The sequence below is a fragment of the Pinus tabuliformis genome, chromosome 6, assembly GCF_031772625.1.
Source record: "Pinus tabuliformis cultivar Carrire ecotype Pingquan chromosome 6, CPIR1, whole genome shotgun sequence".
In the NCBI taxonomy this organism is placed as follows: domain Eukaryota; kingdom Viridiplantae; phylum Streptophyta; class Pinopsida; order Pinales; family Pinaceae; genus Pinus; species Pinus tabuliformis.
Genome location: NC_142292.1, coordinates 1,220,931,919 through 1,220,945,819, shown reverse-complemented (window position 1 = coordinate 1,220,945,819; position 13,901 = coordinate 1,220,931,919). Strand labels below are relative to the sequence as shown.

The 13,901-nt window shown below is 33.0% G+C and overlaps 1 protein-coding gene and 1 pseudogene across 1 annotated transcript; both read right to left on the bottom strand.

Moving 5' to 3' along the window:
- Positions 1-13,323, bottom strand: part of LOC149263095 (ferritin-2, chloroplastic-like) — a 133,431-nt pseudogene extending 120,108 nt beyond the window's left edge.
- On the bottom strand, positions 8,332-9,600 carry LOC149263096 (ferritin-3, chloroplastic-like). Its single transcript, XM_089412979.1, has 7 exons — positions 9,536-9,600; positions 9,347-9,410; positions 9,144-9,234; positions 8,927-8,988; positions 8,737-8,802; positions 8,596-8,650; positions 8,332-8,453 (listed from the first exon to the last, which is right to left on the bottom strand). Exons 3-7 carry the CDS (start codon positions 9,181-9,183, stop codon positions 8,332-8,334), a joined length of 345 nt encoding a protein of 114 aa, XP_089269105.1. The 5' UTR covers positions 9,184-9,234; positions 9,347-9,410; positions 9,536-9,600.
- Positions 13,324-13,901: the final 578 nt, after the last annotated feature.

The following is a 13,901-nucleotide window of genomic DNA, read 5'->3' as shown; positions in this document are numbered from 1 at the left end:
ATATATTTTGACTTCACCCATGTTCCTTATGTACAAATATACTAAGATTTCATTTTATCCATACATATTAGTACTAAACCATACCATGCAAGTACTCTTGCAAAAATACCATATTGTGTAGGTTTATGTATAATAACACTTCACTACTACAATTTGTACTTTTGGTATAATTCATTTAACAAATGAAAAATAATATTCAAATATAAGTCAAATATACTTTTTAGAAATTATCCAACAACATCTTTTGGATAACGAATATTATTTAGGTTTTACACAAGCATGAAAACCCTAAGCTAGTTCTTAATTGAAGTTGTTTCATGCAATGTCAAGGGATTAACAAATCCATAAAAATTAAAATTGAAAGATTAATATTATACTATAAGATCTCAACATATTTTTCATGTCATTGAAGTCACTAATTTTTTGTTGAACACTACTCTCACATTGATTTGGCTTCAAACCTTTGAGTTTTTGACAAGCTAAGTTAAAGGAAGGGGATTGGTGGTGTCACTATGCTAGAGTCACCCCATCCAGCCTCATTCGGTATCAATTGGGAATTTTATAAGTTTCATGCCCACAAGTATCTGGTCTGAATCCCTTAGGTTAATATATGCTAATTGGCACCAATATATTAATAAAACTGCCATTCATAAAATTGGGAATGCACCCCTTGGGTTTCTTCATCAAGGTTTATTTGGAAAAAAAGATAAAAAATCATGTGACGTTATGTATTTTATTTGGTATTCAAAGATGATAATTCTATATACAAAAACCTACTTATAACAACAAATCAAGATTAGTATATGCTTATTTAGATAAATATTACACGATTGCTTTTTTTTATTATCATTTATTACATCTTTATTCTTCAATTTCCATTTAGTATATATTCAACATTCTCATACTAGATGACATCTTATACATGTGTTGGTCTCATATTTTATATGCTTTAATCTACTACATCAAGAAAACAAGAACATTACACCGAAACTAATGTTATTCCAATAGAAAGGGGAATGTCAACTCTACCTCTAACCCTTTTCATTTGGCTATAATAATGTATATATCCAAATATATAACTTACCTTGATGTCAAATTAGGTTACCAGTACAATGTGGAAAATGGTATAAGAAAATATAAGAAATCTTGTAAAAACATTTCTATCAAGGCCTAAGGCCAAAGTTCCACTATGGTGAGGCAATATAACGTAAATGTGTTTTAAATAAAATCAACAAACAAAATGAAGAGGTACATAATGAGGGATTATGGATTGGGATGTAGTGAAGTTGGAAAAAAAAATATGGGAAGCATGACTTTTTCTTTATGTTTGAATATAATCTTTAAAAAAATAACTTTTTTAAAGACATGATATTCTTCAAGGTTAAGGAATTAACATGTAGCTATCACATAAATGGGGCTTCCAATGAGGTGACACCAAACCCATACAAAGGGGACATCAAAGGGAAAAGTTCAATTGAAGGAGGATATCTCCTTATTTTTACTCTTCCCCACTTGGCTCTCATCTTTAGGGGACAACCATAGTGGTTCCAAATTAAGTTTCATGAGGCTAGAATGTTATGGTCCATGATAATGAGCACAAAAAAAAAGATCTTACTTTTGTCATTTAGTAAGACCAACCTGGGAGTTGCAATACAATGATGTTGCCAGGATCAACATTACCGAATGTCGATTCCATTTGATTCAATTCTAATGAGATATTTGTGTCAATTTATTGTAATTAATATGATAATTTACCAAACTTTAATAAAATCATTATAAAAACTTTTCAATCATAATTTGAAAGTGGACATTAAATGTGATTGGAATGAAAATGGTTCCCATAGTTCATTATATGTGATTCAACTCTATTAACACATAATTCTATGTTTCAATTTTTATTGTAATTAGTATATTTATTTTACTAAATTTATTACATAATTATTAATGAAATCACAAATTAAATAATAAACAAAATCAAACTGCAACAAAATAAAAACCCTTTTGATTTGTTTGTTACCATATTGGTTCATATCTTATTATCATAAATTCAAAAAGGAAAATGAATCATTTAACATGCCATCCCCTTCCTTTTTAATTTGTTTGTTACCATATTAACTCATATCTTATTATCATAAATGCAAAAAAAAAAAAAAAAAAACATTTAACATCCCATCCCATTAAACAAATTAGATGAAAAAAATTGCACCGTGTTAATAAATTATTAAGTTTAATTATTAAAAATTAAAATATGTAAAATATTATAAATTTAAAATATTAAAAAATTAACATAGGTAAAATATTATCAATATTAATAATTGAAAGAAAGCATTATGTTTATTTAATTATTTTTTATTTCAAAATGTAATTATGTATGAAAAAAATTCATATATATATATAGATCATTTAATTATTGATTGAAGATGATGATGAGTAGTGTCCACTAAGATTAATATTGTCTATTGAACCTTAAGAAAGTAAGAGATGAATCGAGATTTTATTTCTATGATTGAAAAGAAGGGAGAGAAGCATTCCTAGATTGACATAGCTATGTTGGCTTAACAAGTCAAGAAGGTTGTTAGTGTAGCAAAGATTTTGAAAATTAGAACGGATGTGAGTAAGAGCATGACAATCCAAGATAGAGTGATTTTCATATTCAACCATTTTATTATCACAAAACTGATAAACTCTTTCATCCCAAGGTGTCTTGGGAATTGACAAACCTGGGATTTCACTTTGAAGCTCATGAAAATTAATTTTTATCTTGGCAACGTTCATTTCCTTCTTAAAAATGGTTAAGTTAGAAAGATAATTTTGGTTATCAAGATTGTGGTTGATCAACTCCTTATAATACCTTAGCTTCATTTTTCTCTCTAACTCCTTAGCAACTCACAACTTATCCTTAAATTTGCAATCAATAATATTTTCAATATTATCTTTATACAACAAGATGATCTCCTCCTTTATCCCTGGCTGGTGTAGCAAGATTGGGCATCCTTACATCAGCCTCACTTGAGCCAAAGGTGGGGATTTTGGCCATAGTTAGATGCAATTTTGGGGAACCTCTTGGCTTCCATGTTGTATAACTTCTTCTTATACCTGTGATATCTAATCATAATTATGTTTTCAATGGAGGAAAGGTTGAAATCAATTATAGTGACATTCCATTCAATTCAATCTTTAATTCTATTTTCACAAATCTTAAAACTTAATTAAAAATAATAAATTGTATAGGTGTAAATTTTAATTTTCAATTTTAGAGTAAAACCACAATCATAAAAAAAAAAAAAAAAAAAAAATTCTCCCTTAAAAATAGAGAGTCCTACTATTCACATGTATGGGTTTAGCCAACCAATTTCCAAAAATACCAAACTTTAATATTAACTAAAGGTTGAAGATGCCAAGACACTAAATCTAAATTTTTATTAAACTATGATGGTAGGATGCTAATAAGTTCATTGATCTGAGTGGCTCACTCTCAATGGCCATACTAAGGATAAGTGGTAAAAATATTTAACTCACACTCAACCATAAATAAAATATTTTAGATCGTATATAATAAAAAAATAAAAATGAATAGATGTTTGGTTTGTTTAATTAAAAGTATAATAAAACATCAATAATAGCACTCTCAATGTATATACTAAGGAGAAGTGGTAAAAATATTTCACTCTCGCTCTAACCATAAATAAAATATTTCAATGTCAATATGAAACAACAAAATCTTATATACACTTTAGTGTAATTAAATTATGCCAAAGTAAATTTTGATCTATTTTATACATTCAAAAATGCAACAAAAACAATGAAAAATTACAAGGGGTCATATATATAGAGAAAGAGATAGAGATATCTCATATTTATCTAGGTGCAAACATTATTCAAATTTTTCTCTCTAATAGAAATTTTAACCTCGAGATTTGATCCCTCTCTATAAAAGAAGTTTTCACCTAGATATCAATAGTTAAAATGGATATATATTGGTACATTTATGAAACTATATTAAATATTAAGTAGTTTGGAAAAGAGAAGATTCCTCTATTTTAGCATGCTATTTATTCCATAATTAAGTGACCTTTAGGAGTGGGATTTTAGGATGAAGAATATCATGTAGCAACCTTCAAATGATGTCTATTCTTTTCTATTACAATTCATAAAATATTGTCTTCGCTTTCTACCTAAGTTTTATCTATTTGAGATTTTTCAAAACACATTTATGGAGCATTCATTTGTTTATTCTATCATTTTTATATTACAACAAAATTTATCATGAGATATTGTTTCAGTAGAATATCACACAAATCACTTTCCACATAAGAGATAATTGAGAAACAGCTAAATAATGTGGTCATTGACATTATGGCAGAAATATATATTGTAAAAAGGAAATCCAAATGAAGTTTTGTATATAATGAACTTTCATATATAATGAAGTCTTTGATTAATAGAAAACTGTTGTTTATATATATATATATATATATATATATATAGATATAGATATATATAAGAGCATATATATTAATAAAATATTCGGCTTCCGATATAATAAAAAAATAAAAATGAATATAAGTGTTTGGTTTGTTTAATTAAAATTGTTATAAAACATCAATAATCTCACTCTCAGTGGCCATACTAAGGATAAGTGATAAAAAAATTTAACTCACTCTCAACCATAAATACACAAATAAAATTGAATATAAGTGTTTGGTTTGTTTAAGTTAAGTATTATGAAACATCAATAATCTCACTCTCAATAGCTATACCAAGGATAAGTGGTAAAATATTTAACTCACTCTCAACCATAAATAAAATATTTCAAGTCATATATAATAAAAAAATAAAAATGAATATATGTTTGGTTTGTTTAATTAAAAGTATAATAAAACATGAGCTAATCGTTAACAATTTCTTGAACTAGGATTTAGTGTGATACTCCTTGATCGATAGGGGGATTTACCCATGGCTACCTCTGCAACTCAACGTCCAAGCCTCAATTCGAAAGATGTAGGGAATGACAACCCAAGCAGGGAGGAAACAACGCACGATGATCAAGTCTGCGCCATGAACCCTTATGTGCCCACATTTGTAAAGAATCTCAGCCATGGAGGATGGGAGGGTTTGAAACATGGAATACCCAAAGGTGTCGTAGTGTCCATGCCCATCGCAGATGGGGCCAGGGCAATCCACCTCCAGCGATGCATAGCTAAGTCAGATCCTCTGAGAAATAAAAGATGGGAGAAAAGGAATGGGGTTCTTGACACTGACATTGTTGGATCTACAGGTCTGTATACCGGATCTGCTATTGCAGCTCGTGGAAGGTTGTTGCAAGGATCTGGGTTGTTCACTCTCACTGCGGAAGGGCACAAATACCCCAGATCTGCCATCGATCTAACCAATCCGGCACACAATAGATAGAAACACCAAGATCCAACAGATCCGAAACCTTGGACTGAGAAATGCTGTTCGAACAGGGATGAGTTAGGGTTTGTCTGATAAAACATCCCGGCCTTTCGCATATGCATCATCAAGCATTGGATGACAGCTGTAAAGGAGCACGCCCAGGCATACAACTTCGACCCGAGTCCTCAGATCTCTGAGGGGGCCATATGGCATGAGGGCAACTTGAATGCTAAATCTGGACCTATGCAAGGCATTATCCATGCGGCTACAGACAAGAAGGGGATAAGGAACACACACAATGTGGGTTCACCAGTGCAGCTACAAGAAGAGTACCATGATCCAGAGCGCATAGATCCTACTACTTCAGCGCCCCAAATAGCAAATGGATCCTGGCCAAGAACAACACTATCCACCAAGGACTCCGGTCAGGAATTGATACAAATATTTATCAGAACCCTGTCAGGAAGAACGATATGCAAGCAAACCTGGAAGGGGAGGCTGATAGAGGATATAAAGTATGAAATACAAGAACATACAGGCATATCAGCAAACATGCAAAGCTTGATATATGCAGAAAAAATCTTATAGGACCAATATATAGTGCAGGACTATGGAATTGTGCAAGACTCAACCATCATCCTAAACACGAGGTTGAGAGACAGAAGCTTTGGATCTAGTTCAAAGGGTACAGGTTCTTTCAAGGATGGCGTCAAAGGGAAGGGGGAAGCCATCAACAAGCCAGCACCACCACAAGATCTACGTGGACCCTATATTGTGCAACAAAAAATGTATACTCCAGTACTGACAATCGCTCTGCCCGAGGTAAATAAATTTTATATTAATTTTTATACAAAGGCTGTCATATGCAGATTCAATGGCTTTTGGCCCAAATTAGATGCATTACAACAATGGATCTACTCCACATGGACAACAAACTGTGATATCCATTTATGCTCCAAAGGCTTTTTTATTGTCAGATTCGACATGGTTAAGGAAAGGGAATTGTCCTCCATGAGGGTCCATGGTTCTAGGGCAATGCAAGACTCTTCATGACTCCTTGGTTCCCAGGTTTTGACACCATTACTACGGTGGTTTCCAAAATGCCAGTATGGGTCAAGATACATAACCTCCCGCTACACTTCTGGCTACCTAAAGTCCTCAAAGAAATGGGGAATGCGATAGGAAAATACCTCAAGCTAGACGTGGAGAGAGTTTCAAGAGGTATACATACTTTTGCCAGAATTTGTGTAGAGGTAGATCTTAGTCAAGGCTTACTTGACAACATAATTTTGATCCATAACAACACACAGTGGAAACAACCACTAGATTATGAGAACACGGCCTTCAGGTGTCGTGGCTGTCAATAAACAGGTCACCTTCTTAGTAACTACCCACAAGCCAAAAAATAAACCAGAAGAAACAAGAAACAATTACAAAAACCAAGAGGCTCGCAATGCACAATGAACCCATATGAAGTAGTAGAGGATGAGGAGGCAACTATCCCTCCACCAGATCCTGATGATGTCCCTATTTAGGAAGAAGTTGCGGAAACCATCCCCAAAGCGAACAATCAGACGCACAAGGCGCCAGAAACTAAAGAATTTATAGCACAGGAACTGATGGACTCTCTACCGGAGAAGATACCAGACACAACGAACACCAGTGAAGCCAAAAGACATCATTCCCCAACTCACTTCGATTTAGATAAGGACAATCCTCGCCCTTTGGAGGATACTTCTCTCATACTTTTTTCGTCGTCACCGACTCAAGGGGAGTGAAGAAAGGTTGAGAAGAAAAAAGGGAGAAAAGCATAATTCCATATGTACATTATATTTATTCCGGTTGAAAAGAATAATTCCATATGTACATTATATTTATTCCGGTTTCTTTCTTTCTAGTTTTTCTTTTGACAACAGTCTTTTGATCTGCTTTTTGCATATGCACCTCAGCATCTACAAAATGTAAATTTGTTATTATTAATAAAACTACGATTTTTTCTTAAGGGGAAAAAAAAGTATAATAAAACATCAATCATCTCACTCTTACTAAGGAGAAGTGGTAAAAATATTTCACTCTCGCTCTAACCATAAATAAAATATTTCAATGTCCATATGAAACAACACAATCTTATATACACTTTATAGTAATTAAATTATGCCCAAGTAAATTTTGATCCATTTTATACATTAAAAATGCAATAAAATCAATGAAAAATTACAAGTGGTCATATATATAGAGAGAAAGAGATATCTTAGATTTATCTAGATACAAACAATATTCAATTTTTGCACTCTAAAAAAAATTTTAACCTCGAGATTTGATCCCTCTCTATAAAAGAAGTTTTCACCTACATATTTAATCCCTGGGTCTTGCTAGATCAGAGGTTAAAATGAATATATATTATTACATTTTTGAAACTATATTAAATATTAAGTAGTTTGGAAAAGAAAAAATTCCACTATTTTAACATACTACTTATTCCATAATTAAGTAACCTTCAGGAGTGGGATTTCAAGAGGAAGAAGGAGTGGGATTTCAAGAGGAAGAATATCATGTAGCAACCTTCAAATGAGTGTCTATTCTTTTCTATTACAATTCATAAAACATTGGCTTCACTTTCTACCTAAGTTTTATCTATTTAAGATTTTCGAAAAAACAGTTATAGAGCGTTCATTGGTTTCTTGTATCATTTTTATGTTACAACAAAATTTATCATGAGAAATTGTTTCAGCAGAATATCACACAAATCACTTTCCACGTAAGAGAAAATTGAGAAACAGCGAAATAATGTGGTCGTTGACGTTATGACATAAATATATACCCTAGAAAGGAAATCCAAATGAAGTTTTATATATAATTAAGTCTTTGATTAATAAAAAAACTGCTGTTTTTTTTTTCATATATATATATAAAAGAGCATATCTTTTGCTTTTTTCAGTTTTGAAAATAGAGTTCAAAATATAAATTCCCAAAAAGGTCAAGCAGCAAGAGCTCCTGCTTCTGGGGCAGCAACCACATTATCTCCATTGAGAGCATCTGATCAAAATGCCATACAGCTGTAAGAGAAAAATACAACCAAATAAATTACACTCCAACATTTAGTAAGGAGACATGCTTGTGTAAATTCTTTACTTTCATTGTTAATTTGAAAACGATCTCTCCTCAAATATTATCAAAATAAACATAGCATCATCATACCGTGTCCTTTGCCTATCCTTCTCAACTGAGACACATACTCTGAAATGGTTTCAACCTGCAAAGTTGCAGAGCAAAACATAGTGTGAGCATCTTACTATCTTCATTGTTTATATTTCTGAGAAAATTAAATGAACATGTAACCTGCTGGGAGAGAAATTCGCCCGCGATGAAATCCGTCATCTGACCTTCGTTAGCCTCTTGGGCTACCTGCTCCCATCAAATTCATTAACTTTCAAAATCATTAATCTAACGCAACATGATTTTAAATTAAATTATTTCAAAGTAACAAGATATATTGAATAAACAGGTAAGTAATTCAGCCGATACTTACAGCGTGCAAGTTCGGAAGTTTTTGATTCGTAAGTTTCTCCAGAGACAAGGCCAGCTCCATGGCTGTAAGCCGTAGATTAAGAACCCACCCAAAACAAAAACAAAAATAAAAAATATTGAGATGTCGACCTACATCCAACCAAGAAAAAGGCAAGAAACATGCGCGCTGCAAAATACAAGTGAACAAAAAACTATAAAAGTCTATGGAATGGACTCACCATAAAGGGCATCACCCTTCTCAGTGTTGTCAAACTCCATGACAGTAGGCAACAAAATGGATTGCAATTTAACTTTCCCACCTCTGATGTTCTGCTCAAATAAAGCACCAACACATAACAAAGTATCAAATAACAGTTGTCGGCTGCACTAAAGTTTAAGACCTAAAACGACATACTGAAGTAAAACACGGAGTCTCAGAAACCTAATATTTCATGTGCTTTACTGCATCATCCCGCTCGTCATCACTGGCATCCTTGAAGTACCGTTGAGATTGGCGAAAACCTATCATTCATCACACTTCTTTCAAGGATATGTATACACAAGAATATAAAAAGAAAATTCATTATGTAACCAGGGTAATATAAGAAGAAAAATCGATGGTACTCACTTAGCAAAGCCTGGCAAAGCGACATTGTCCCTATCGAAGTATGCAAAGGGAGCATGATAAATATACGAAACGTTTGACATGAGTTCAGATTCTGGAAATGTTAAATGTTTCCATGAAGAATTAATAAATGAAGGACGTGAATGTCTACGTAAAGTTCTGGCACTGTAACAAATCATGGCAAGCTGGACGGTGACCGATCTTTCACAGTTGTTGGGGTTGTTAGTAGGAGTGCTTCTTCTCAGTGCAGTCATCATAGTAGAAAAAAGCAGTAAAGAATAGAGATTTCTAAGTCGCCTTTCAGCACTACGCGCCGTCACACAAGGAGCATATATATTATTAATATTTAATTTGATAATGACTTTAAAATTGAATAATAATAATAGAACTTCCTAAAATACTATAATAATAATAAAACTTCGTAATAATAAAACTTCGTAATAATATGGTAAATCAAATATTCCATTGATGAAGTTGGAAGGTGCAACCTATGGATCAAAGTACTCATTTCCCTCCGTCACAATTAGCTAAGAGGATATATTTCCAAATTACGTATCCTGTCCACTAGATATGGTTCCAGCCAATGGTCAGACAACATTACACTGCAGTCAGAAAGTTATGTAGTGATAAATATAATTGGCAAATGGTTGGTTGTTTTTAAAGTGAGTGATATTGTTGTCGGGGTGGTCCAACGGAATGGATCAGGCCGGGAGAGCCCACACCTTCCAAGGGATCCTTTTACATCACTTTTGGTATCATCTATGATATTTAAAACAAAATACAACAACTAATAAGAGCCTGGTTCGTATTCTAGCTGATGAGTTTTATTATAATTTCGATATGGTGGCAGTAGCGGTCATAGCTTACGTGGTCGGTCAACAAGTGTAGTGGTTATCCTAGCTGGCCGTTTTTATGTCAAAAAGTGAACCGATCATCCGTGTTGGCGTATTTAAGTATGGTGGATCCTACAGTCACAGCTGACATGGCTGGTAAATCTACAATTCTAGACTAAGAATTTGACACGGAGTAGCTCATAGATACTACTATTGCAGCAGTGAATGAGTTCACTGAGCGACTTGACCAACCCAACCAGGTGCACTCGTATATTACCCCAAATGAAAAATTACATCAAGAGGCTACTTGTAGTGATCCCAGCAAGGCATCGTCTGATGGAATCCACACGAACTGGATTTTTCAATGATTTATTCCCCTATAAAATGCTCAAGGATATAGCCCCTTTTCCCTTATGTCTTACCTGGAGGAATGGACGCTCTGGTGTTGAGGGAATTGTGAAAAGGCTTGAGAGGTATCTTGTGCACAGAGTTGTGTATACAATATTAAAATATCTGGTGACATGGTCCCTATTTTTTGGAGTCTCAGACCACGATGCCGTTTTTCTGGAATGGAAGGGTGAGCAAGAAGTTAAGGCACTGCCATTTAAATTCAATCACATGTGGATTCAAGACAAGGAACTAGTGGACCTTATACGAATATCTTGGTTGCGGCCACTAGAGCCAATGCAAAACAAGATGATGGATAAGGTCTCATATAAACTGCACAGGTTGAAGTCGGAGGTTAAATCACACGTTCGTCAGCATAAGAAGACACTCTCTGGAGTTGTCTGTCATAGAGAGAAATTGTTGAACAGATGGAACCTACATGTTCTGATTTCTTCTATAAACAAAGAAAGAAGACAATATTGGATCTCACAACCCGGAAAAATCATATTTTGAAATATCAGGAAGATGAATGGCAGAAAAAATGCAGAATGGCTTGGGTTCTTGGCGGATATAAGAATTCCAATTTTTTCCATAAGGTTGTTTCTAAAAGGGAAATCTCAAATACAATCTGGTATATCCAACTAGAAGTTGTTTGTTTTTTCAGTAAGTAATACATAGTGTCTGAGGCCTCCAACGTTGAAGATCAGTTGGAATTGGTCAACTTATTTCCATGTATGGTAAAGGAAGAGGATGGTGCGGGTACAGATAGACCCATCACCACTAATGAACTGCTTCTTGTATGGAAAAAACTTGCGATGGACAAAACTGTGGGTGTGAACATATGGCTACTGAAACTATTTTTTTCTTCGACACCATGGGATTAGATGTTAATGGGATTAGATCTTAATGAGATGATGGAAAAGTCTCATTTTTTGTTAGGTGCTATCAATATCATTTTTCTCACACTTATTGAGCCCAGAAGCTTATTCTACAACCCAGTCTTTTGTCAGGCACTATCAATGTCATTTTTCTTACACTTATTGAGCCTAGAGGCTCATTCTACAACCCAATTTGAAGGGGATGTGTAAATATGTCCATCCCTCAATGTCCGCAATAATAGAGAAGAAAAAAAATATGATATACATGTTTAAAATTTGTACTTTTCAAAAATATTTTAACATTTGACATCAACTTTTATATAAATATATATATATAAAATGTTAAAAAATATATTTTTAATGGACATGTTATGTAATCTCTATAACATTCAAGAATACAATCAAAACAATGAAAAAAGTACACAATGTTTTTTTCACTCTAAACTAAGTTTGTATCTAAAGAAATTTGATCCCTCTCTAGCTCATGTTAGATCTATGTTGGTTGCTAAAAAATCTAATTCATCATGTTTTGTTGATTATAGACCTATCTCACTTTATAATGTGACATATAAAATGATTTATAAACTTATTGGTAACCAAGTCAAGCAGATGTTATCTGAACACATCACTATAGAACAATTTGGTTTCTTTGGAGACAAAAGGATCAAGGATGTTGTTGGAAGCACACAAGATGTATTCATTCCATAAAAAATTGCAAAATGAAAGCTTGCCTAATGAAGATTGACCTTATCAAAGCCTATGACAGGGTTGACTGGGATTTTCTCAAGTTGATTATGCATTAAATTGGTTTCCCATGCAAACATATTAACTGGATAATGGCTTGTGTCTCGACAATGAATTTAGTTGTTCTCATTAATGAGATTCTTTCTTATTTTTTTCCAGATTACCAAAGAATTATGACAAGGTTGTGCGCTCTCACCACTTCTATTCATTCTGGTTATGGATGGACTTAGCATAGGATTAAGAAATGCTAGGGAGGTTGGGAGTATCATTGGATGCAGGATAACCACCCACACATATATCACACTTAATGTTAGTAAATGATGTTCTATGCCTAGACAAAGTGAAGATTTGAGAATAGAAAATCTTTCATCAATTCTTTACAAAAATTAAAAATACTTTTTAAAATTCTAAGTTTTAGAAAATATTAACTAAAAGCACAAAAATAATATTTAATAATTAAATTATATTTTAAATTTGAGATTTCACTTTTCCAGCAAAAAGCTGAGCTCAAATCAACCCAAAAAAATCCCATACATAGAGACACGTGCACTTATTTCCCTATGCCACAAAAAAAAAACTTTACGCATATGAAACAGAACATAAAAGAACTTGCACACAAATGGATCCGGTTATAACTACACGTCTCCTGAAAAACAAATTTATCTAATAAAATTGACCTAAAACCTAAAAAGATACAACTTTACTTACTTGATCCTTCACAACCATCTGAGAACTTCTGTCTCGCCAAAGACTGAGAGAATGATAGAGAAAGTTACGATAGCTCATCCTGGACTTCAACAAAAGGCTCAAATATAACTCCACTTAGAGCACCTGCCTTCCCTTCATCGCCTACAGCAGCTCTAACGCTATGAACCCCACCTCCTCTTTTACTCTTCATGTATCTTGCAGCAACACCAATACAGCATTTGTATTTTAAACAACAAAAAATCATAGTCTTGTTTGAAATTATATCATCCGGTTGAGGTGAAAAATGGCATTTCATATATAAGTGATGTTAGACTAAAATTCATGATTTCACCAGAAAATGTTTTACTAAATTACAAGAAAAAATTCCAAAATACATAATAGTTAAATAACGCTCATTTTATAATACTAGCCTAGATCCATCTTACCTATGGATCTACCAAACTTCACTTTAAAAGAGGTTTGCAATTCAAGAGATCCTCATCATGGCTTGGTAGATTCGAAGTTAAGATGGATTTAGGGCACTAGAATATATATATTTCTTCTTACATAAGAATATCATTGGAAAAACCATGAGTTGTCAAAACATAAGCCCAAAAACCACTAACGGTAAATTGATTATTTTACCTCAATTTTATTCAAAATTATTAATTTTTTATTTTTTATTAATTTTTATTTTTATGTAATTTAACCAAGTCCAAATATTTACATAGCATAATAGGACGGGACATTACAACATCTCTTTCAACTGGTTATTATTTAATTTTTTTAATGTAATTTAAGCGAGTCAAAATGTTTACATAACATAACATTAGGAAAGGAATT

Coding starts and splice junctions, on each gene's coding strand:
- LOC149263096 (XM_089412979.1), bottom strand. CDS start 9,183: ATGGAGTTTGACAACACTGAGAAGGGTGATGCCCTTTATG. Junction 8,989..9,143: donor GAAGGGTGATGCCCTTTATG/GTGAGTCCATTC, acceptor TACGGCTTACAG/CCATGGAGCTGGCCTTGTCT. Junction 8,803..8,926: donor AACTTCCGAACTTGCACGCT/GTAAGTATCGGC, acceptor TGATGGGAGCAG/GTAGCCCAAGAGGCTAACGA.